General features: G+C 39.0%; 1 protein-coding gene across 1 annotated transcript; it reads right to left on the reverse strand.

Moving 5' to 3' along the window:
- Positions 1-749: 749 nt before the first annotated feature.
- PPM1A (protein phosphatase, Mg2+/Mn2+ dependent, 1A) lies at positions 750-14,506 on the reverse strand. Its single transcript, XM_009073786.1, has 5 exons — positions 13,661-14,506; positions 11,788-11,905; positions 6,676-6,784; positions 4,070-4,127; positions 750-1,688 (listed from the first exon to the last, which is right to left on the reverse strand). Exons 1-5 carry the CDS (start codon positions 14,492-14,494, stop codon positions 1,659-1,661), a joined length of 1,149 nt encoding a protein of 382 aa, XP_009072034.1. The 5' UTR covers positions 14,495-14,506; the 3' UTR covers positions 750-1,658.
- Between the last annotated feature and the right edge of the window lie 12,005 nt (positions 14,507-26,511).

A 26,511-nucleotide genomic window follows, 5' to 3' on the forward strand; every position in this document is an offset into this window, starting at 1 on the left:
TACATTTTCCTATCAAAAAGTAATTATACACCAAGTTTTGATTCTGTTTAACTGCAGTAAATGTTACAATCTACTTGTTTTACTGATTTTCCTTTTGGGGAATCTGCCTACTAAATGAGTAAACTACATATTAAATACAATATTCTCAACCAAAAAGACAATACAAGGTGCACAAAACAGCAGTTTTGCAAACACGACTGACTCGAAAACTGAATTTTTGTATGCTCAATGGGAGAAAGCTAAGCTGAAATCAAATTAGTTTATTACCTTATAAAATTTTAAATTAGAAGTTTTAAACAACGAACAGTTAAATATTGTCAACATGCTATATCTCAAATCACAAGTACTGTTTAACCACTAGTCTCTCATTCTAAGTTAAGTGGGTCAATTAAAAACACACACCATAAAATGTTAAAGATTGTCAGGCTTTGACAAATGTATTTTTATCAAACAGTAGGCAAATTCAAACCAATGCACATCTTCAGTGGGGAGGAAAGAAAGAAAAAAAGAAAACACCACCAAAAAAGCCTGAAAAAACCCACACTTGTAAAAAATAGGGAAACGGATTAATCCCACATCATCCTCTAGCATATGGCTATGTCTTGGGCAAGAATCAAAATCCTTCCCATTTTAAAAATGGGCTACCAATTAATAAAAATATTCTTCCACAAGTAAAATATCATTTACAATGGCACTGACATTTGAAAAGGCAGGAAAAAAAAAAGGAATTACACATTTATGGGTAAATTTCTGGTTTGTTAAATCAAGCTTTATTGATAAAATGGAATTCAGAGTATTTTACTCGGAACAGCAGCAGACCCAGCCAGTCAGGATTGTAAAAATGCTGCAGACTCCTACTGGACGTAGAAAGCTGCTTGTTCGTGCTCAGTGATTAGTAGTTTGAGGTGAGGGTTAATGGAAGAAGAGGTGCAAAGAATCAAGGCATGGTAACCCCGAGATTCGTACGCGGATGAACACGACACTATGGACAGGGCCTGACTGAACTCCCACTGAAGCCAAGATCACAAATCCCTTTAGCTCAAGGTGAGAGCAGGAGTGCATCCAAGGAAATGATATACTTTTGTTGCAGAATGTGCACTGCTCTTCAGTTATTTGTCCATTGCCAAGCAAATCCACACACTGTAATTTCTGGCCAGCTGCCCATGAGTTCAGCTTTCATATAAACCCAAAGGTTATCTTTACAGTTTTGTGCACCTCTTGAGCACCTAAGCTGGCTAGGCTGCTGCTCCTTGCAATCCAAAACCACAACATGAATTTAAAAGGGATATATATTGTTGCATCACACAAGCCAAAACAGTTCGTCTAACCTTTATAGTGATTTAAAGCAGTTCATAATTAAATATGAGCATTTTGTACAAAGACAATTGCACTTTACAAAAACAAAATCATACAACATAAATTGCTGGAGTCTGATTTACAACATGAATTATGGTTTGAAATCACGTTTACAGAAGTCTGTTTTACAAAAAAAGATCAGTTCCTGGGCTAGATGTCGTACTGCTGTAGTCACTCTCACCAACACATCATATTCCCTTCTTTAATTAAGGTTGAGGATGGATGTTAAGAAGGGTCACTGAGGTTGGGCTGCACTTTCATTTGCAGGATGAAACGTGAACTCCACAGCTAGATGAGCAGTTTTACCACATATCATCAGTTGAGGCAGAATCCTTAAAGAAAAAAGAAGGAACCCTTTAAAGTCTGGAGTGCCCAAGGTTACAGCAGTTTCTGGATAATCCAGACTGAAAAGGGTAAAGACTTAAATCATTTCAGGAGCTTTCTCTTTCCTTTCAGTTTGTTTTCCTTCCCCTTGCAGAAACAGCATTTAAGAAGTATCTAAATATCACATTCTTAATCAATGAAGCATCAGAACCAAGGCATTTCAAAATCTGACCAAGTGTTTTATCAATCCTCAAAATAATCTCCTAGGAACATGATTCAAAGGCATTCCCAGAGCAGTCAGAAGTAACACAAAATGGATACACTCAGTATACAGGTGTGATAAAAGAGCAGGATGTGCCTCATGCCATGTTATTATCATCACCATCTTTTGTGTTCTCAGCCCTCCCACACTGCATAGGAAGATACAGTCATCAGCTGACAACCTGTTATAGCTCATATCTATTTTAACACCTACAGTTTAAGGTCAGAGAACTGTAGTTTGGGCAACTGCAGGAAACCCAAATTTTGGATGGTAATAAAACCACAAGGGGAAAAAATATAAATGTATCTAACAAGACAAAATACTGGAAGTAGAGATATACCATGCTCTAAATCATAACTGCATGGCCACACTACATGGCATTACAACCACATATCTGGTACCTGAGTGCCTCTAAAATTTGGCCCATGTAGGCCCACAGGCAACAGTGGGTTTTGTGTAACTACCACAACCCTGAAAAATGCTTAACCAACTCCTGTTTTAACCAATGTTTAATTTCACTAAGTGTTTTTAAATTCCATTTGCCTTTGTGTCATGCCTATTCCCCTTTCCCTTGCTCAGACTGCTCTATATTCAGCTCTCTCCACCTGCCTCCTCACACCAGTGCACAGGTTAATGGCACAACTAAGTGTACCACAACTCTGGAGCTGAAGCAACAGCTAAATCAGTAGCAGAGACATCAGAGCAAACTGCTTCTGTGCAGCCACGTTGGTTGTTCCAGCATTACCTGCTCCCTTCCCCTAAGTAATTAAGGGCCACCACGGGCTTTAACAACAGGGTATCCTGGTGCTTCCACACCTACACTTCCCTATCATTACTAGACTGCAGGAGGTAGCAATATTACTCCTCTTTAAAAGCACTGCCTTACTGACTCCTTGGAGAGAAAAAGAGGCTAATTAAGTCTGTAGCAATGCCACACATCACAATTTCTTAGCACTGGAGTTCTGCACCCTTCATTCAAACTTGCACACAGAATCCATTACAAACCACAGGGAGGAACAGTTGGAACGGAGGTGTAGTAAAAACAACACAAACTGAAATTATCCTTTGCAAAAAGTACCACCTCCAGTTTTTTCTTGAAGACCAGAAGTAGCAAAGGAGAGCAATTATATGAAAGACCAAAATGGTTATTTCATGTGCAAGGATGAAGAATAAAAGCAGTATGACTAAAAATGCAGGAGCTGCTCGCCAGCTATTCCATATGCAAATTCCTGTATCCAAGTTGCCCACACCATCACAAAGCAAGGAAGCTTGTGCTGTACATTTGTAGGACAGCAACATACTACAGAATGTATTTTGAAGGTAAAGCATCCTCTTTCAGCCACTATTTAGGAATTTTAATGCTATAAATAGAACAAAGACTTCCAATGAAACTAGTGCCCAGTTACAATCCAACACACAATTCCTTGGCTGCATTTTACTTATGGCACATCTAAGCATTACAGCAAAGTAATTTTTGCTGATAGGTAAAGGATCAGTTTGATTACTTTATCACACTTTCGATGACTGTTGTTTCCAGTGATGAAACTGCAACTGGGATCAAACTTCAGCTGGGATCACTGTTCATATTCCAGAGGTTCTTTGGTCAGTTTTTCCCCCCCCCCACTGACAGTGGATTTATGTCAGTCTCATCACTGACATGCAAGAACCCAAACTGTCTGCTTGCTGTAAGATGTTCTATGCTTAAGAACAAAAGTGCTTATGTAGTCCATTTGGTAAACTAAAATATTCTTAAGGCAGATAATTACTAATATATATAACATTTAAGTATAGCCTTTTTCTTCTTGGTATTTGGAGGGAAAAAAGTCTCCCATAAAGAGGTGGAAAAAAACCCCACATGACTGCTTCCACCATTTAGCAGCATTTGGAAACCCAGGCAGGATTCAAATAATGAAATTCCAGAGGACAAATGAATCAACCATACAGGAGTTTTGAGACTATGATCAGCAAAAGGCAGCAGAACACAATTATGAAACAAAGTCCAAAGAGCACAATGTTTCTCCTCCTTTCTTGGGGGAAGAGATCTTTAACAAGAACTAGCAATGTATTTCTTCACAAAACAGCTAAAATCACTGGGGTGGGGGGAAAGACAAGGGAAGAGATACTTACAGCATCATCATTCCTGTAGGGGTTCAGTCTGTTATAAACGGCTTCGATCACACTCCGTCTAGAGCAAAAACAAAACCCACAAGATTTTAAGGTTGTGTCTTTAAGTCAAATTCCCCAAGTACAATTTCAACTTACAATGCAAGCTTTGAAAGAGTTAAAAATCACAGACCCATATTTACTGCAAGCTAGCACTAAGTGCCATTAAATATCCCATATCCTTTAAACTTTTAGGTTCTAGGAAAACAAGGCTGAGCATCCCTCAGAGTTCAGCAAGAGAAAAGCACAACCTGACAGAGAGATGAGGTGCTCAGTGCTAGGTCTCTTGACTTTGAAAATGGCAACAGAAAACTTGGTGAACATTGAATGCCTTGGTCATTTGTGTGCCTGAGGAACACTGCAGTAGTGCTTCATGTTTTATGGCACTTCCATAGGGGAACAGTGGTGGTTTATTTTCTGGATGCCCAAAAATCACATTCTGAAGTACATTTTTGTCTCTGTTACATTCTGAAATGTACTCTCCATGAGCAAACATGGAAAAATGAGTTCTGAAGCAATACCACTCTACAAGGGTATGTCCAATACTCTCCTGCAACTTTCCTAAAAAAATTAAACTGCAAATAGCAGCTTTGTGTTTTGTATCTACAGCCTGAGATGAATTTTGTCTGGAAAAAAAATATTGAAAAACTAATTAAAGCATCTTGGCAGTTTCTTCCTTTAAGACAAAAAAGGCTTAGCATATTTAAGATAGTTGTAATTAACTTTAGTCTCCAGGATTCTTGTTTTTTCCAATTACGATAAAAACTGCTAAGAAATAGACTGATAAAATATCAAGAGAAAAATTGCAATCAACATGCAAATGAACAACATAATTTTTATTTATCCCTTTTAGCATCAGGTGAAATGGTTTTCTTGAAAACTGATAGTAAATAACCAAAAACCCCAATGTGAGGCTGCAGGAAGAGAAAGCCTTTGCCTTTCACAGTGTATAAGGAAACAACTTTGGAGGAAGAGCAGGAAAGAAAGAGGGGAGCAAAAAACCAGGAATTACAGACTGGACTTAAAAAGCAATTTTTTTCCAGGTCTCCTCCTGCAGAGCCAGCTATGACGAAGCTGCAGACTGTGACTGTGATATAAACCAAAGTTCAAAGAACAGCCTTTAAACTGCTGATGAAGGCAATGCAGATCAATCACAAAGGAGTGCAACAGAAGATAAAAAAAGCAATGACAGGCTCTGTAATCATCCCATAACACTGAAAAGTCAGGAACTACCATGCATCATAGTGAATCTAGTGAATGATTGTACGGCATGGAAGAAGAGGTTGGATTTAGAGCAGCAAAATCAAGCGATTACACACAACATACACTGCATGTATGGACTGGAAAGTTTCCCTCATTTCTCAAGAAATAGGTATATTTGAGTCTAAATAAAGGCAGATTTCTTGAAAAGCATTATTTTCCTTCCAAACTGGCAACAGTGCTTTCAGCTAAGCTAATGTCCAATTAAATCCACATTTCTATCAATGCCTATTCAAACTGGCATCGCTGAGACGCAACACCCCACATTAGTCACTCACTTCAGCACTTCCTCACAACCATGATGCTACTACTAGCCAGAGGAGACTGAGAGAAGTCAATCTGTATGTGCCTTATTTCATGAGTAACTGACTCATTGATACCTCAGTACTACAGCAATACATCCTAAATAGATGCTGTTCTCCATAAAATTGCCCTCTCTTCTTTTCCTAGTCAAACAGTTCCTGTAGGAACAATTTAGTTTTGGAGAAGCCATCCTTAGTTAGCATTTTATAATTTATTTATCTATCATTTATTCCATTACATACCTAAAGCCCTCATGTTTTGGCCTAACAATACAAAAATCACACTCTGAAGGGTTACAAAGACTCTGTATCATATGTGCCCAATCCATTTTAGTATAGCAGAGGCTCCTGAACAATCTTTTGAACATGGTTTGGGGTGCAAACAAGCTAGGCACATTGCTTCCTTAAAGACTGAACACTGCAGAAGCTACAGAGCATCACCACTGAACTCTTCAGGACAAAGCCAGCTGGTAGAAAGGTGGGAATTTCACTTCCCAGTTTGCTTTTTTGATAGACTTCTATCTCATTTTCAGATTTGTCACAAGCAGAGAGATATGAAAGCAAACTTTTAAGCAATGACAGCAGACAAGACAAGAAAGCTGCCAAGCAAAACATTATATGCATATCACTTCTTGTCCAAGCACAGAACTACACATCCGAGTAAATATTAAGTCAGTGCATTATTTTTGCATGTTCAAATGTTACCTCCCCCCCACCCCGAAACCCCAGTTAATTACAGAAAACAGACACTCAGGCCACCCTTAAAAACCCTCATTCCTTCCCCAAACTAGTATGACATTTAATTTTCGTAGTGATTCAGAGTTAACTCTGTTCTTACGCTTGTCCTTTTCATTCAGAACAACTGAGTAATGAAAATCAGAGAGAACAGATCATCACCTTTTGTCCTGTACCCTTCTTCCCTCCCTCCCTTCCCACTTTTAAGAGTGGCCTTGCAGTTAAGTTTCGATTGAAATCAAAAACCACATGTACACTGAGATGAGAACTCACTTGCTTGCCAACTCACCCCCCGGCGGGAGGTTTGGGATGCTCTCAGTTGCTAACGTACGCATCACGTGGACTAAGTCTGGGACTCCTTCACCCTGCTTCTTTATGATCTCTGGGAATCAGAAGTACTTTTTTTGTAAGTGCAGTCCAAATTTAACTTCAAAAGATTGAAACACTCAGTTTTATATAAAGGCAGCTTAATATTTCATCATAATAATCATTAAAAAAAAAAGAAAAGAAGATGACAGACCACACTTGACATGGGAATTAAGTTTGGTTCTGTAAGAAATAGAACCTGTAACAGATTTGACAATGATACACTGCTGTTAACATGCACACTGGGTTTAGCAATACACAGCTACCTAAGTGGGAAAAAAAACACTTTAATGCCTTTCCTGCTACACATCAGATAGAACAGAAGATGTAATATCTTCCCACGAAATGCCCAGGGCACAGGGCAGATATTAACATCAGCTTTGTCGCTGCAACACAAGATAAAATATTATTGCCACCACAGAAAGCAAAATATCTTCAGGAAAAAAAAGGTTAGATACATTAAAAATACCTCCCATGGCTGTATGTGTATTGACAAATGTTTGTACCTCACTGCTCCACAGAAACATGCAAATTTTAAGTCCTATTACACACAAATTAAAAGCCAGGGACATCCCATCTTAGAGACAGTTCCATATTCAGCTCAGGGGATACTCAAATACTGGGCAGATATTTAAAGCTGATCCACTCCAGCTCCTGGGTGAAGAGAATCTGTACTGTAGCCACAGTCAGGTTTGCCAAGAAATTAATTCTTTAACTTTATTCTTAGGCCTGGCTGGTTGGTTTTGGGGTTTTTTTGGTTTGGTTGGGGCTTTTTTTGGTTTGCTTTTTTTCTTTTCTCAAGTCATAAGCACACAGTTTTATTTGCACTCAAGAGGTTTCAGACCACACCACCCTGAAGAGTCACACTCTAAGTATGGATTTTAAGAAACTTAGAAACTTAAAGAACAAGCATATTTTTTAAATGCATCTCATGGTTTTTCTGTAAACATGAGCCCTCAGAAATTGCAAAATATATGAATTATGAAGCCCTGGTGCTGTTGATCTTCAAGTGAATACTGCAACATCACACAGCAGTGTGTACATATGTGCATACCTACACATGCACATAGGTACAGGCACACTATCTTCATGTAATAAAGCATTTACACAGTTTGAAAGCAGTTGGAATTAATCAGTACCACTTCTGAAAAGCATTCAGCTTTTGCCCTAACTAATTCCAGAAGAACATACAAAGTTCCCATTTTACAGCTTGTGAGGTAATGCACACTGAAAGCTTTTAAAACCAACATGTAATTGAAAAAAATTAAAACCAACGATTGTGAATTACTTTTTGTGAATGTAATAGTTTTTCGGGGCCATGTGTGTTCACAAAAAGCATTAGCTCTATTTGGCAGTCAGGCTGTGAAAATTATTTGCAAGGTATAGTAGAAAACACTGTCTAGTCCTCAACCAGCATCAAACTCTGTAGCACAAAGCTTTAAGCTGTTGACTTCAAAACCTACATTTTAAATACATGACACCACACACCAGAGACACCTCAGAAACTTGCCATTTCCTCAAAAAAAATCTATAGCCAAGATTCATTTTACCATCTAATGTTTAGCAAATAAATAATCTAAGACTCTTAAATCTGAATAAGAAGCCAAGATCTCAGATTTGGTTTGCCAAGTTCCTTTATTGTGCAATTTTGAACATCTAGTATATGCTACATTGTGCTAGTGCTAAAGTTCTGCTGTACAAAAATAAGGAATTTATAGTTGGCCTATGCTACACAGTTTCACAACCTGTAACTGCAGTACATTGAACATACAGTCTCCACTAAATGAATACATTTATATTTTGATAGAACTATAGATACAGACTGAATGAACACTGAAGACACAACAAATGGAGTCGGTCTGCTAGCTGGGTTTAATTTATTGGAGTTATCTTGTTTCAATACACCTTCAGCCCTCCCCCCAGTCTTTAATTGATTTTAAACCTTCTACACATTTTCATGGCATCAAGTACTGGAAAAAAATGTGCTTAACAACCCTAAAATAAAGGACTCAAAAATGGGAATTCCACACAAAGTTTAAGAAACAGCCAGAGCTTTGTTTTTGTGAAAATAAGGGAAGGAACATGTAACAGCTAACTTAAAATGATTTACCTATATATAGGTATAAATATTGCAAAGTTTCTCTAGTATGGAATGCTTTTATGTAAAAAAAAAATGAGAACAGAGGAAAAAATAGCTTAGACAAGTTTCTTTTTAGAGTCAACACATCAATAACACATATTAGTGCAAATAATAGCAATACATTTTGGAATGACTGATTACTTCTACCATGAATTTCACAGGATATTTTAGGGGTAACATTGATTTATTGCAAGTAATGGCACAAAGATGCTTCTCCACACTTGCTGCTTCTTCCATTATTTATTGCAGCTAGCAATCTGGACCACAAACACATCAGAAGTAGGCAAAGGAGAGTCCTAGGTGACATAGTAAGTAGAAAACTTTCTATGTTTTCTAAAAATCTGAATCACCTCTCCTTATTCAAGATGACCATCAGTACTAAGCCCTATTCAGTCTTAAAATTTGCACTACTTTTGAACAGTATGAAGATATATTCTGGGCTGAGGGAATAAAATTACAACCAGAAGAAAATGCACATTAGTAAGCATCAAATCTCACTACTTGTTGGACTACACTGAGTACTGGAAGTGCATAAAAATACATAATATGCATTTTGACCAAGTTACCATTTTAATGAATTTTAACTTTAAATTGGTATTACAGATTAGTTAGATCATTCTATAACTACTCTTTATATTTTCTAGTTCCTTCAGCCAAAAATTAGGCTTTTGAAGTTAAGCACTGCCACTCTCACAGTACCCTAAGATAACAGCAAGCTTATTCACTGTAGGGTATAAAGTTACAGATGCTGCAGCAGTCCTACCTTAGTCAGTAAGGCATAAGGAAACAATTCAACTGCACAGGAATTAAGGTAAATGTAACAAACTTAATCAACTCCTGTTCTTGAAGTTCTGCTTTAGTTCAGCCTCTCAACTTCCTTCATGAGTAAGACCTAAAAGGTCAAATTCTGCACACAGCTGATACAAATGGCTGCTGGGTTGAGTAGTGTTCACTACATATTCATTCACTTAAATAATATCTTTGTGCAACAACAGGCAAAAGATTGGGGATAACTCTAAAAAAAGAAGCAAAGGCCCTTGAGGGGAAGTACAATATATTTCCTCAAGTTGTTCAGACATCATCCCATTAAATTAGTATTAAAGTGCTTTATAACTACATACAGAATCCTCCTGCCTCCTGATCACACTTTGCTGATTCCTGAAATTTTCTGTCTGCATAAATGCAAAGTACTGGCAGCCAAATCCACTGTATGTACCGTAATCACATGCAGGTCCAGTGTTTAGGTTCTTCCTCTATAGAATGAAGCAGCTGTACAAAAATGCCAGCTTTCCTCACTGCAATATTATTGGAGTACAATGAGGCTAGCTGAAGATGCAGCAGCTTTAACTTAAACATATTTTCCTATTCTAGGTCATGGTTTTGTCTGAACTCAGACAAAGCAGCTAAGATAAGGCAATATTTGCCAAAATGAGGAGAGTTAGCATGCTGTAAATTAACGTGTGAATTTACAGCATACTTGTTCTTCACCAAATCTGTGGGTGGGCACCCACAGCAAGCTCTTCCAGAGCCTGGTGAAAAACTGCTCTCTGCTTTGCCCCAGAGAAAGCCATGTGACACTTCTCTCATGCAGTGTGACTCTGCACTCGGATATTCCTGCTACGCTGTCACAAAGATTCACACTATCGCTTACTGTGCACCAACTTCTCCTCTCAGGCAAGTGTTAAGATTCAATCACAGAAATGTCTGCCTGGACATTTGTTCAGGGGCAGAACAGATGTAGTTTGCCAAGACCTTGTGAGTGAGGCCTTTGAAGTATGTGGTACTTTCTGAAGGAGCACCTACACAGGCTGTAAGTGCTTCAAAATTGCACATGAATTTGTCTGAACTCACAGTTCCTATGCAGGCAAAGTTCTCCGTGGAATTTCTGAGGCTGCACTGTGTTATCTTCAGGCAAGTTAAGGAGAGAAAAAAGTGCAAAATATACTCCTCTAACTTACTAATCACTGTTACCACAGTTGTGAAGAGCTCAGCCTATTGTGCCCTGTGTGCTATTAAGGATTCTTGGGAGTACACACACAAAACTAGACTAGTAACATATAGGTCTAGAGGAGTCCACTTCAAAAACAGACTTCACCTATGCAAATAGTGCATACAGCATGTCTTATGTTTCAGAAACAAACTCTAAGCTGTGGTTGGTTTTAAATACCAAAAGGCACTATAAATGCAGTTTATATGAGAAATTCTTCAAATCAATTTCAAATATCATTTTTACGCAATCCAAAAAGCCCAAGACTTGCAGTTTCACTTTAAAGTTGAAGAACTCCCAAAGCACAAATTTAAAGCAAAACTTTGAAGTTCCTATCAGAGTAAGATGAGTTCCCAGCTTTTGTTTGTCATGAATGCTTAAAGATTAGCTTTGACAAATTTCTGACTCCTTTCAAATAAGTAAACACGTTAGCCAGTGCTTAAAGATTACAGTAATCAAGTCATAGCCCTACCATAATTGGATAATAAAGTATTACAGCTAACTGATTGGTACTTAACTATATGGAAAAATGGCACTCAGATTACCATCTTCACAGACACTCTGCAAGATATTCTGATTATTTCACTTAACTCCATGGGACAGGAACCAGGATTTACTGATCTGAAGTGAGTGCTGTCAACAGACTCAGGAAGAACACTGAGCACAAATGAATTCTCTGCCATCCTGAATAATTTTCAGGGCCATAGGCTGCTGCACTCTCATAGCAGAGCTTTTTCAGGACATATATGAGTGCCTTTTCCAGTGCTACATAAAGATGGCCAACGGCACTTGAAGTTCTATTAAAAAGCCTGTGTATGTTAAGAGCTAAGTTGTTGGAAGGGGAAGGGGCTGTTTAGAAACAAAGTTACTTATTTTTTTTTAAATGATCCACCTTCTACTCTGCTTTCCAGGTACTTGTCCAACTCTGCCTCTCTTTTCACCGCCTCTGGCGATACCTTTGGTGCATTCGGAAAACAGATCAATATCACACTCATGTTGTCTCGACTTCCCTGGTGGAAAAGAAAAAATGATTTGAGAAATGTAGACACACCAGGCTAAAAACACATTTCACACACAGAAATTCACAAATCATATGGTACTAGAATCCAACTTTCACTACTACAGATTAACATTACCATTAGCTTCCCCTTACCCCTTACAGAATTCCACACCCATTCATTCGGTACAACTCTAAAGTCACTTTGTTCTTTCCTCTTTCATGGTCTGAAGACTACATGGAGCCAATTACAGACAGCCCATTGTCTCCTAAAAACTGACATTAGTAATGAGCAATGTGTAATTACAAAGTTGTGTTCCATCTTGTTTTAAGTACTATCCAATTGTTTTGGGCAAACAACTGAGTATTAGATGGGTGAACAAAACCATTACTGCTTAAAAGCTCCAAGCAGCAAAGGGCTGAATTCAGACACTGCTTCCACCTAAAAATCACAGCTATTAGGGTTTTTCCCCTGCTTTCTTTCAAAACAAGAAAAGTTACAAGTGAGAGAATTTGTCAGAAGACAGCTGGAATGTGCCCAGGCCTTTACAAAAATGCTCTTTGAAATGGAAACATTTAAAACCCAACTAGACAGAACCTCAATATTGAGCATGTTAATAAACAAACACATTCTGCTTATGCAAAGTAACTGAGCTTAGTTTACTTTCAGTACCCTGTGCTCTGTCTATGAACATACATTCATAGGCTTCACTTTTAATGCCAATTAAATCCACTGAAGTCAGCAAGATTAAACACAAGCCAGGGCTCAGAACAGGAGTATATGGGTGTATGGGGACGTGCTGACAGTTGGCTCCTGCAGAGCTTAAAGCATCCACAAGCCACTGCTCCTTTCCTGCTAATTGTTTTCAGGATTACCAGACACAAATTGCAAACAGAAATATAAGCATTATCAATCTGCCCAAGTGTTGGAAAGCAATTACATTTTTCCAAAAGGGAACTAATGATCCTGTTAGCCATGTGGCAGGAGCAGAGATGCTCTCTTGTCTCTTTAGAATCGAGAATGTTGGTTTGTTTACACTGTAAGTTCCAGCTTGACTTTGGAAAATTAAGTATCAAGCTCTGAAACTCGGTGCTTCACACCTCTTCTGTCACTGCTTAACTTCTTAATACAAAGTAGAAGTTATTGCAGGCAAAGTTACACAGATTTGTTAAGCAAAATGATCCCATCTCCTACTTGAGCTAGTTTGAGCTGTATCACACAACACTGAATGAGAAATATGGTAATTAGACCAAAATAAAAACTAAGTTAGGAATTCAGGTCTTCATATAGTCAAGAAAAAAATTTAAACTGCAAAATATGAAGTCAAGGTTCATTCACTCTGCATTTATCTTGGTGTAATTATGACAGCAATGTTACTACTATAACCCAAGAAAGGAAGGGAAGATTAGGAATGGAAAAAGTACTTTCGAGCCTGATTAAGTCTTAAGGCTTTGTAAAGTATGTTGTGAAACAGAAAAGGGCAGTTATGGTCCTTGGCTTGCCCAAAAATTCCCATCAGCTTCTAATTTCCCAGTGATCTGTACACGATTATAAACACTTCATTAACCAAAACCACCCAGAAAGCCATATTGTTTCTGTGGTGTGCTCATTCCCCCTCTATCACCATTTTTGTGGGAAACATGGTCATTACTGTCAAAGTCATGTTAACATAAACCATTGGATACTTATAGACTGGAATCACAACTTATTCTGAACTCGGTCATAAACTTCTAATAGTGAAAACACCCTTCTCTCGAGTCTGGCTACCTTGTACAAGCAGGTGTCAACTATCTCATTGCAAACTTTCTCAAGGTCATCAGTGACTTCAAGTCTGGATCTTACAAAGTCACACAGCTCTTCATTTCCCATAACATCCCAGATCCCGTCACAAGCCAGGATAATGAACTGATCGTCTTCTTCTGATCTCTCGATTTCATACACTTCAGGCTCGGGGGAGACCAGCTGTTCTGTAGGACCTTTCCCATGGACACATTTGTAATCGAAGTCCCCAAGTGCCCGTGAAACAGCCAGGGAGCCATTCACACGCTGGATCATTACAGAGCCACCTGCATTCTGTATACGCTCCTTCTCCAGTGGATTACTTGGTTTGTGATCCTGTGTGAAGAAGTGAACCTTCCTGTTTCGACAAAGCAAACCTCTCGAGTCTCCACAGTTGATGAAGTATGTGTGTTGGGGGGAAATCATGACACCCACAGCTGTTGACCCACTTCTGTCTGCGCCATGTTTCTTCTCGGAGATGACTCTCATGTGTTCATCAATTTGCAGAAAACCTGTTCTGATGCCGCTCTTTACACTTTCCACAGATGGTGGCCCATCTGGCCCTTTAAAATCCTGGTTGCTCGTGATGTGATCTAATAAATGCTCACAGCAGTACTTGGCAACCTGTGATCCAGCGTGCCCATCGTACACAGCAAAAAATGACCATCCATCAAGTCCGTTTGGCAAACCAATCACGGCCGTGTGCGCGTCCTCCATTTCCACTCGCCAGCCTTGCATACTGCTCAGGCCATAACGGAGCCCATTCCCTTGCCCCTGGGCATTATGCTTCTCCATCTTTGGCTTGTCTAAAAATGCTCCCATGATGACCTTCCTTCAATTCTACAAAGAAGAAAAAAAACAAAAGGATCATTAAGGTTATTTCTTAAATATCTCTTGTTTCAAAAATCCTACTGGAAGCTATTAAAGAACAGCACAAATGATGCTGACAAAAATACAGAGCTATACAGCTGATTTTTCTGTGCCTCAAATCAAATCTGCATTGCTTTCATCTGATTTAAACAAGGACACTACTACTAGCTGAACTGCACTTGTCATATTTCTGTATTTTCAGCTGTTTTACTTGAAAAATTTATATTCCACTATCATTCATGGTTCTGACAAAAGCCTCTAATACAAGTACGTATGAAATCAGTTTGGAAGAGGACTTGTTAGCTGGCACACATCTGAATGGCTGTTCCCTGCGATTACTGAGCCATGAAAGAGTTCAATGTTTCCAGGACAGTGGCATTCCCTAGATCCTACCTGCTGGCCACGAAGTCCTGCCCACACTCTGCTTGTCTGACAGTGCTGGAGAAATGAAAGCAAACTGATTGGGTTTTCTTTTCGAGAGAAGGTTCAGGGAGTTTTGCTTTGAAACAGATAAATTATCTGAATGAACAAGACGCTGCCAGAGACTGCAGGGAGGAAAAAGCAACACTGGATAATCTAGGAGCAGGCCTGGGAAGGAACAGAGCAGCTGTCCCTTTAGGCAGCAGCAGCAGCAGCAGAAAGCCATTAGTTTGGCTCAGCCATCTTGTGAAAGCTCATCCTTAGATTTTCGGTTAAATTACGCAGCAAGCTCCTCACATGTCTGTGCTGCAGATTTACTTAAAACCTTAATGTATTCATGCTTCACTGAAAGACAACTGCCCCTGACAAGGCTGAGGAAATCTGTTTGGAAATAAAAGCACACGTATTGTAAATTCATGTGTGAATTAAGATCCAAGCCAGACCAATACGCTGCACACCCTGTCCTCCTCCACCTCCTCACTGGGATGTGATGCAGCAAATATTCATGCTTAGGAGAATCAGAATTAAACTGACTGGTTTATCTTCATGGCTTTCACACCCTAACCATCCAACCCACCCTTCTAATCCACATCAGTTTATTTGTGCATTCATTATATATATAAAAAAAAAAAAATTCATACAAAATAGGTCACACATTTTACATACTTGCAAATTATGCCCCGGGAAGCATCAAAGAGTCTGCGAATCACTGTTACACAATGCAGGTAATGGAAGTAGACTATGAGCTTTTCTGTTTGAACACAGTGGACAAAAATTAACTGTGAGAAGAGTCTCAAGCAGATTTTACCTGAGGCCCCAACTAAGCAGCTGCACTAGGAGAAAAATCAGTACACCAGGGGTTTTGGAAAATTTTTAACTTGACTGTGGAATATATTTGACCATTTTTTTAAGTGGTAACACTACTTTTTGATAACATGCTTTTACTGCAACACTGCATCAGCTATAAGTGACACTGTATATACCCAACAAATCTTTTCACAGAGTCTCTTCCAGCCATTATCAACCTTTCTAAAACATCTGTGTTAGAATAAACAGTCAAGAAATGTTTATATTTGATCTCACCACAACAGTGATTCAAATGTGAGGCACGGGGACTGGTTATACACTCCTTGGCTCACATGCCTTGCTAACAAAAACAAAACACATACTTGGGCTGTGTGGAGATGACAGCAGCAGTGCACCTCTGCTTCCCCTCACCACAGCCCTGCTCTGAAGTTCTGTCTCTTCTCAAGTGAACACACAATATTGATGCCTAAGCAAACTGTAACTAACCAACAAAACAAGAGTGTGCAATGTGTGTGTCTTGTGCCCCAAGCACATGCAAGAGGTTCACATTACTGCAGTTGCTAGGAAAAAAATACGACTTAGACTTTTTTATCTTCACATGCAACTCCAGTGAAGTCAGAGTGATCAAAATAATTACTGAATGCTGCTATAAATCACACGGGGAATTATTTTGCAGAATAATACTTTTTATTTATTCCATGACAGCAGGAAAGTTTAACACCTAACATTTTCTTACTGTCAAAGAGATCATAAAGCAGAATGCAGATATTGAATTATTTCACCTTAATTCAGAGCTCCAAAAGCAGAAACTGCCCTGGCAAATACCACATTTTTGGGAACTATTTGACAGCATTGCTGTGTTTAAAACAAAACAGAAAATCACTAAGAACAGCATACAGTTAAACTGACCACAAGCACTGTCAAAATTTGGACTGAAAAAAATAATTTCCTTCTAATCTCTGGCATTGCCAGGTACACAGCATTCAGAGTTTTGCTTTGTAAACTGTTTGTCCTGTTCAGCAGTTTGCCATGTAAACCCCACTTAAAAATACAGACAGACAGGCCCTATGAAGTTCTAACAACTCCTACAGAATTGCCAGCGCACTTCCAAATTTAACAAATCCACTCTCCATTTAAAAACCAAGTTGCCTTGTCCTTCCCCAGAAGGTAACCTGAAAGCTGGTGCTCTTCTAAATTAAGCCTTATAGGTGAGATCTTCACACCTGAGTCTCCAAAGGGTGTGAGTTACCCACCACGGATGTGAATATAACAGGCAGAAGGACAACCACAACGTCTGACAGAACAACTCCTTCAGCAGTTATTCACAGCCCATAGCATGCAACAGTCACCCTCTGAAAACTGCAACAACACGCTGCAGTTGTCTTCCCTGCAACACTCCAGCTAATCATACTTCCACCAAATGCCAGTCTAAACCTGCAGGAGTAGGCCAGGTTTTCAAAATCCTCACTGTATCCAAGGGGAAACCTTTGTTTCCCTGTGGAAAGGAGAAACATGCCAGGCCTTCAGTTGTTTTTTTCTAGAACTTTAATTCTCATTCAGAAACATTTAATATGACCAACCTGTGAATTCTTATGAACTGGAGGCAACCAGCTACTTCTCCCCCTCACCACTGTGTGTGGCTAAAACCTGAAGAATTTCAAGAGTCTTAATTATGGAAAAATAATCTGTTTGAAAAGTACACACACACAGGCTGATGTACAAAAGCTGTGCCTCCTTCCTACTGAGAATACCTTTTAGACCTGTTTATTGAGTCCATATCTACGGAAATATCTTTCACACATTGGTGTCTACCTAAATTACTAGTATGTTCTTCATTCTTTGATGAGGTGCTTTGTGCACTACAGTGATTAAGCTGGAATGACACCTTTGGCTGAGCATATAACTCCGTATGCAAATCTGATTAACCTATAGCAATGCAAGTGCCCAAGTCAGAGCATGACTTTGTTATATAAAACACTAGAGTCAGACCCAGACCAGTGTGCAGGCACCATGTGCAACAAAGCAACAGATCCTGAACATGGCTTAACTTAGCCCTCCCTTAGATTTCTTTAGTCCATATTCCTCAACAGGAGTCCTCATCTTATGACCTTTATTCTCCAAAAAATTCTGCTACCCTTCCCCTTCTTAACCTAGGCATTTCCACAATCATGTTAGAAAACTGCAGTCTCTTAGCAGGAGACAGAAACAGCCCTCTCCTCTGCAAGTCCAACTTTCAGGATGCTTGAATCATGGAATCACCAAGGTTGGAAGAGATTTTTAAGACCATCAAACCCAACCATCAACCTAGCACTACCATTGTAACCCTTAATGATGCACATGTGTACTAAAGGAGACAATTCCTCCTATTAAAGGCAAAGTAAGAGAAAATGCACTTTAATCATGAAGTACTGTAATGGTGGTGCTTTGTTAAAAGATCGGAGATGCAATATTTTCCTCAGAAATGGCAACTCTAACATCTTCTGGCACCACAACTGTCACAATGATTAGCCAAGCATACTTCAATTTTAATCTAAGATGATTCTTGGTTCCCCATCTCCTCATCAGTGACTTCCATTAGTTCTGAGTCCTAAAAAATAAGATCTCTCTGCAGCCAAAGTTCCTGGATTTTGGCTCTGAAGAACAGAGAGGCTGCTGAACAAAACTAGAAGTGAAAATGGGCCCCTATGAATAGAAACAAGTATAGAGGGGATGCATCTATGCATCCACAAGTGCATTTAAAGCCTGATTTCTTTTGAAGCCCTGATTTTGTGGAGGTCAAGCTGAAGGACAGCCTCTACAGCAAGTGCACAGAAAACTCCAGTTGCAGTTTGCAGACAGAAACGCAAAAATACTGTACCTAGGGCCTAGGAAAATCAACACAAGTAACGAGATCTTGGATAAAAAAACACAAGAGTGCCAAAACTCCAAGGAGTGCAGCACTAGTCCATAATGAATGGAGCATGCCAAAGAGTCAGTAGCTAAACTCCTTGAAAATAGATGCAACTGGAGAACAGAGTGGCAAAGAAAAAGAGGGTAATTAGTATACTGGACCATGGACAACCACGGACAACCACAGATACATCACTGGAATGCATGAAATCTCTTTGCCCCTTCATTTGTTCCTCAAATTGTGCTATCCAGGCAGCACAACTGTAATGCCTTCTGATACACAGGAAAATAAATTCTACTGTTTTGCTATTTGCTTATTCATTTGCTTGAAGGTTCAAATGAAGATAAGTCCTTCACAAAGGGCAGTTAATATAACTCCACATACCCCTGTAAAAATACTATTTATTTTTCCAAGGAATCTGGATAAAGATTTATTCGTTTTGTCCAAGAAAACTAACCACCCCCATCTGAAACTTGTATTTCAACAATATGTAAATGAATAATCCGTTTCAAACAATGTTCAAGTTGTATTCTTTCCACTAGGATAAGCTGCTTATATGAACCACACTGAAGTCACAGGCACTTGTTCTAACTAAGCTGAGAAATATCCCCATACTCCAATTTCCTGGAACAATTCTCTCAGTGACATTATACCCTGTGTGTTGTAATGAGCACCATAAAGAAAGATTACAACCTTTACTTGAACTACAGGGCACAGAGCAAGTCACCAAATTATACAGACTGCTACTGAATAGAAAAAGGGCATTTGTTCACTTCAGCTCCAGCCTGATCCATGGTACTTTTCCCTCTGCCTCAAGCAGGCTGGATGCAGTAGCCAGACAGCATGTAATTGGGCAAACGTGGAAATATTTTCAGAAGTTAGAGCCTGTTGAATGAAAAGCTGACAGCACATACTGGATGCCCCAAATCAATTAATCTTAACAAACAACATGTCAGAGATCATCCCAGGGATCGGAAAAAAAAAACACGCAGATGAGGAGACATAATTACACCACAGTCATGGGCTGAATGAAGTCATGAAAAAGCTTCTTGCCAATGAAACTATTTAAAAACTATTGGAGGCTATATGACTGAGTTCTGGCACTCACAGCTCAACAACATCAATAAAACACTAAAAAAATACAGTTGATGTTTCTGAATGTGCACTTTCAGACACAAGAATACATGGCCAGCTAGGAGATGTGTGCATGACAAAGAAGTAAAGGAAATAAAATACAGAAGTGGTGCTATTTGAATAAGCATGGATTAAAACACAATTTCCACAGCAGAACACTTGCTTCTTGGGGATGCAACCGTAGCCTATGTTACATTTCAGTAAGAGAACTGCAAAAGGAAGAGTGTAAGAAGAAAGTACCCATATGGGTAAGAAAATTTCCAGCATTACCCATTTTTTGCTCAGGACAGATGTAGGAGGTATGGCTTGTGGCAGACAAAGGGAACAGGAAAAGGCAGACAGCTGGAAATGTTAGTTTAAAGAACATATAGAGAAATACCAAAGCTCTCAGGAACAGACCTTCAGACAGGCAAGAACATCTGTATGTGGATGCAAATGAGACAGGGCAAAAAAACCAACCCAGAGTAAGCAAGTTAGTAACTCTGTGTATATAAGCGAAAGTATGAACTGTTCCAAACTTTCTCCACTTCCCTCTCTCCCTGTAATTAATATGCAGCAGTGATTACAATTATAGCTTCACACCACAGCAAAAAACACAGAATCACTGCACCTCTGGTACAGACAGCTACAAGCCCTGACCTCTTGGTCCACCTGTACTGCCATTTCACTGAGTTGGGTTGCTTTGAGAGCTGTTTTTTAAACATAACTTCTTTCCTGCTTAAAATCCCTTCTCCTTGCTAGGAGCTGACAGCCTTTCCCAATGCCTCCCTGAACTAAGCAGCAAAATATTTTATCCCACGTGGTGGGATATGGCAGAGCAGGTAGGATTTAGGGAGGATTATTAAGGCCTTCTGGAACACAGAAGGTAACCATTTCTAAGTCAACACCCTCCCTCCAAAAAGATGTTTCAGCTTCTTCTTAGAACATAATTTTCTGCTCCTACCTACCTACCTTTCCTGCAGACAACTAAACCTGTTCCAAGGTTAAACCAGAAGCTGCTATTCTCAATATGAATGTATTTTGGCTGAGGTTCAAACCCTCTCCAGAGGAGACATGTATAATCTGATTTTTGAAAGAGGAAGCCCTGGACACTGAAAAAGATAATTCACCTCTTAACAAACTGTTCCTGCAGAAATCTGAAAGATGGTGATGTAGTTTCAAGATTTCTTTATGGAGTTAATTTTGCAATATGGTCAGTCACCGAAGAAAATTAACTTCTTTGCAGAATCACTAGGATCACTGCTGGGAACAAAAAAATCACTACACTGATTCTGAGAGGAGGTTCAACTTGCACCCACAAGTACCAGTCACTAACCAGGACCCTAACATGACTGGCACCCTCAGAACACGATTAAGGGAGTATCTCTTGGTCCAGACAGAAATATTGCTTCTTTCTAAATATTTATACCATAAATTACAGATGGGAAGGCATTAAGGAAAAAACCACACTAGGCAGCAGTATCAAAGTATGAGCAACCCAATCACTATGAAAAACTATGTAGACAACCAAAATGGCATTAACAAGTACTATGAAAATCAATGAGCAGCTCTGCATAAATTCATATGTTACTGTCTGAACAGAATGAGAATGAAAACACCAAGGTCCTTGCTTGAAAGTATTAATAAGCAGAAAACATGCCCATGCTGGTGCTTAGTTCAGCACCTTTCTGGTTATACTTCATTTTCCAAAGATTTCTTACTTAGAAGTGATGGAAGATAAACAGAAGACACCCATTTCAGCCACAAAGCTTAGACAACTGCTTTGTTACTAGCACAGAAACTCCTGCAGACTCCAGCCAAAACTCAAAGTCCCATTGAAACAAGCACTGTAAAAAGGAACTGGAAGATCCAAGGAAGCTGCAGTGTATGTAGACAGAAGTCAGGAGAAAGAAAGGCACTGTTTCATTTTATGTATCAATGAGATGCAGTAAGATTCAAATTTTTTGAAAGAGCAAAGCAAACATGTGAATGTAACGATTCCAAGCAAACTGCTCATGACAGGAGTACACAGTGCTCCACAGCCACTCCAACAGAACTATGCACAGCAATAGCTTCACCAGAAAGAAAACATGGGTGAAAAGGAAACAGGGAACAACACCACAGAAGAATGGAGCTATAGTAAGTCTTAGAAGTCGAATTACAATTTTTTCCAGTATTTGTAATACCACGAGTGCTCTGCCACCACCATCTATCACCAGTACCCACACCCAGACATTGTGGGCTTAATTGAGAATTCTTACTTGAGCACAACCCACTTAAAGTCCAAGAATGTAACAGATTTGAACATCGCAAATGCTTCAAGCAACAGCTAAAACTCCCCTGTTCTTCCATTTTATTTTTGACCTCTTATTTACAGCCTGAAGCCTCAGCATCTTCATTCACTGTCAGTATTAGCAATCAAACAACATTTGCCATAAAAAAAAAAAAGTTCAAGATTCGTAGGGGAATGTTTTCTTCAGTGGAAGGATCACATAATTCCACTGTTATTTCTATGTCAGGAAAAACCCCAAACCCAACCAAACAAAAAGCATTTGCTTTGTTATCAAGTTCAGCTAACTCCACACAGAAAAGTCAAGACAATAGTGCAGTCCTGGCCTTGGTTGCCACTACCCACAGGAGGAAAGTGAAGATATTAGGGAAAAAGCCTCAAGACCAGGATGGTTTATTGGAACAGCCAGGACTGTTCAGGTTGTTCAAACACCACTGAGTGAAGTCAAGCTACAGCCAATTTATATTTGTCAGTGTTTTAGCTGAAGTGTTAAAATAAATCAGGAAAAAGATTCTACATGGAAAAAGGTCCCAATGGGATTATCTGAGACTCCAAAAACAAAAGTAGGCTTGAGTAACAATAATTAAAAAAACCTACAAAACAGCAAGTGCATTAACTGAACTACTCCTGAAATACAGAAAAAAAAAATTACTCACAGTCACACTCAGTTCAGAAAGTGCCACTTTTTTTTTTTTTTTACATAATTTGGTATTGTTGCCTGTAGTAATGTGTACAAATTCTTACAGAACCACATCATCCTGTCAGACTGTTTCACTGACAACCTCACCACAAGCATCTCAAATTTTAAGTTAATACAGTCCTATATACTTCAGGAAAGCTGAACACAAGGAATCATCCCACTATCTGCTCTTTAATTTTTTTGTCTCCAGTTTCTCACCTAAGACACTGCTCCTTCAAAAAAATAACTATTTCTAGCTTCCAAACTTCACATCTTCAACAAGCAGCATCAGAATCTGCTTATGATCTGTCTAATGAGCAATTTATTTATCAATATGAAAATATAAATCCCAAGTGAAAATAAAGTTTATACAGATCGTGCTTGGGAGTAAAATAAAAATAAACTCTTTAGAAAAAACACCACCACTATGTGTGTGCCCAGTGATTTGAAGATGTCTGCATGAAGGCCCCAAAATTTGTTGTTTAGTCGAGCACTCAATATTATGAAATAATACATAAGCAACTTCCCAGACCCTTCACTTTACATGAAAGTATTCGTGTGGTCCTAATCTCAGCAACATGACCACTGTTCTGGTGAGGATGTAGGAAAAGCAGTGCACAAGAGAGACTTCAAACCTGATGACTACACACAGGAATAAAATGGCAATAAAATAGGAAATGTTCCCAAGTGTACAGCTGTAACCTGGCTCTGCTTGCAAGGAAATGACATCAAAATGATGCCAGAAGCACATTAAGACCTGGAAGTCAAATCCTCAAAGCTTAGGAAAAGCTGGAGTTTGTTCATTTGTACATACACAGAGCTTTTATTTACAGAGCTGTTCTGCCCTCACGTCCCCAGCATTCCTATCTCATTGAAAGAACAAGGAGAGAGGATGACTGCTGCAATACAGCAGATTTTCCCCCCCAAGACTACATAAAAATATAAAAAAGAAGCTAAGGAAAAAAAATCCTACTGTTTTAGCCTTTGATGCAGACAGTACCTTTCAGGGCAGGAGGCTTTCCTCTGAGGAGTACACTGATCACCAGGTTCACTTCTATCCCTGTCAATGCACAGATGATTTGCCCATGGTGAACAGGGCAGTGAGTGCTCTCCTCAGTCCAAACCTGAGCTCATAACAGCTCTAAGCATTCTGGTCATTAAATGAGGACACTGTCAAATTCACCTGTTCTTCAAAATATAGAACAATGCTAATGGCAGCAGTGCCTAAGCTTACAGGGTCTTGCTCTGCAACCTCAGGATGGTTCCTTACAAGAACAGCAGTACTAGATTTCTAACAAGAGTCTGTCCAAATACTTACTATAACTGACTGGGGAAAACCAGAAAATTATTTATTGATAAAACCAGTTTTTGCTTCATGAAATTTTCCTACAATTTCATGCTAACTGCTTACCTGCCCACAATGTTCCACATTCTGCCGCCCTTTCCAAAGACTGGGTTTGACTTAACAGCTGGAGAATTCCTTAAACTCATCTCCAAACACAAAGAGCTCAGGCACAGTTTACACAGTTCTCATGGCTACTGCATTTTACGGTTATTTCTAAGTAAAAAATACCAGAGAACTTAATGGACAAATAGCTATGATATATGGTCAAGAAGAATACAGGCTTCAAACTCCAGATCACAAGTACAGTTGGCAGTTAAAATGAATTACACACATAGATACAGAAAACCCTTCAAGTTACAGCTGAGACCCAAACATTAGAGCACATTTCATCCTCTAGGTCACAATCCTGCAAGGCATTTAAGCATGAGAGCAACATCCCACATCTGAGTAGTCGCACATAATTCAGCTGCACGTGGCGTAGCAGCATAAGCACATTTAAGTGCTTTGCTTTATTTAAACTGCAGCTATCAGAATACAAGTCATATTACACTTGAGCTTCTTGGGTTTGCAGACTATTATCGTAGAAGACTTTAGAGACCTTTCCAATCTACTAAAATATTCTTACCTGAACTGAGAACTATAAAGTGGCTAATGTACTTTTGTCTCTCTGTGCAAACTATTTCCAATTCTCTACATTTCAATACTGAACCATGATTAGTCAGCTTTGGTTTTTCCTTTGGATCACTCTTAGATGCTCTTTTGCTAATGTACTGCTATGAAGTTTACCTTCTCAACAGCAGAAGTTACTTTACTGGAACTATCTGCAGATAAAGGAAGTTTTCATTCTGTTGCTTCAGTCACATATAAACACCTTTTGAGCCGAGCTGTTAAAAACTAAGCAACTGTTTCACATATTTATAAACTCACTGTTTTGAGACTTGAGTAGCAAGCTGGAATATCCATTAGCGAATTTGACTGGTACATGTGTTTAAACACAAACAGAAATTCAAAAACATAAAAGAAACTTGACAGAAGTCTGTAACTAACTTTGTGGTTTAACAGAGCAGAGTTCAGCAGACAGAAGTACAGAAACACAGCCCTTACAGCAGAGGTTTGACAGCAGTAACACTCTGTGGTTGCTAACCTCTACCCAGGAACAAAAATCAGTCTGCTCACTCCCAGGGTCTCACATTTGCTTTCTCCTCCGGCCCCTATTACAATTTCCTCGGTCTAAACATTCTTCCTAGTCTTAAGAGTCAAATGATTTACTCTAGCAACATTAAACCCTAATAAATGCTAAATTGTTCCCTCACAGACAGACAGCAACGTAAAGAAGCTACAAGTAGACTCTGTCTCCACTGTGAGCCACACTACATCACAGCTCAGACACATGAACCCGCCTTAAACAACATTTTTCAGCTGTGGCAAATGGAATGTACCTAAAATGTACATTTATGTACATTCCCTGGAGATTCTAAATATCCTAGGAGCACCAGCATTTTTTCAGGGATTACATACTGTATACACAGACTTGATGCTTTGCCATTTGCCATTCATTCAGTGAAGAGCACTGCAGTTATGTCAATTTTACAGGAGCTGATTTCTTGTCCTGGTGTTTTACACTAAAATTTGGATCTTTTGACTCAAACTACAGAGATCAGTAACAACTCGGCAACAAAGCAGTATTCCAAAACAGCTTAATTTTCAAAAGAACAAATGAGACTTCAGGTTGCAGCCTTAAAAAAAGTTACAGATGATACATCAGTGTTTAAAAAAACCCCAACATGAAGTGAAGTATGATTTATGAGAGGAGTGAGAACCACAAAGGGCTACATTGAATAGTAAGAATAAATGCTGTTTGGCTCAGGTTTAGCTATGATAAGCCACTATTGTCTTGACTTCACACACTGTCACTCTTCAAGTCTTGAAAATGTCTCTGGTTTGCAGAGACAAAATTAATACAATGATTTTACAGTACTTCCCATTCCAAAACTTGCTTATTTAACAGCACAACCTGCATCATTCCATCACTTAATTGCAACGCAGTTCTGCTTGGCCAATTACATAAGTGTTTTTTTTACATCAGAGCAGACCTGGACATGTAAAAATCAAGCCAATAGTAATGCCAATGTTTTAGTAAGAAATACGTTATTCTTCAATGACTTATATTTAGGTCATCTCGTGAGAGCAGATGCTTTATATTCCCTAGTTTCACTAAAGAGGAAAAGTGCAATGAGATCTCTTATTGACAGCTGCATTCAAAAACATACCAGTTACATAAGTTTGCAAATTATACTGTGCCAGAGTTAAATATCTAAGCATTTTAACGACAGTTCTCAAAATGCTATCTCAGCAAGAATGACTCAACTCCACTGCATAAGCTGCACTCCAGATAAGAAGCAACTAGCTTGATTTTATAGAAAAA

This window comes from Acanthisitta chloris, unplaced genomic scaffold, assembly GCF_000695815.1.
Source record: "Acanthisitta chloris isolate BGI_N310 unplaced genomic scaffold, ASM69581v1 scaffold2094, whole genome shotgun sequence".
Classification (NCBI taxonomy): Eukaryota; Metazoa; Chordata; class Aves; order Passeriformes; family Acanthisittidae; genus Acanthisitta; species Acanthisitta chloris.

Coding starts and splice junctions, on each gene's coding strand:
- PPM1A (XM_009073786.1), bottom strand. CDS start 14,494: ATGGGAGCATTTTTAGACAAGCCAAAGATGGAGAAGCATAATGCCCAG. Junction 6,785..11,787: donor CCTGGAAAGCAGAGTAGAAG/GTGGATCATTTA, acceptor TCTGATTCCCAG/AGATCATAAAGAAGCAGGGT. Junction 4,128..6,675: donor GGGGGTGAGTTGGCAAGCAA/GTGAGTTCTCAT, acceptor TTTTTGCTCTAG/ACGGAGTGTGATCGAAGCCG.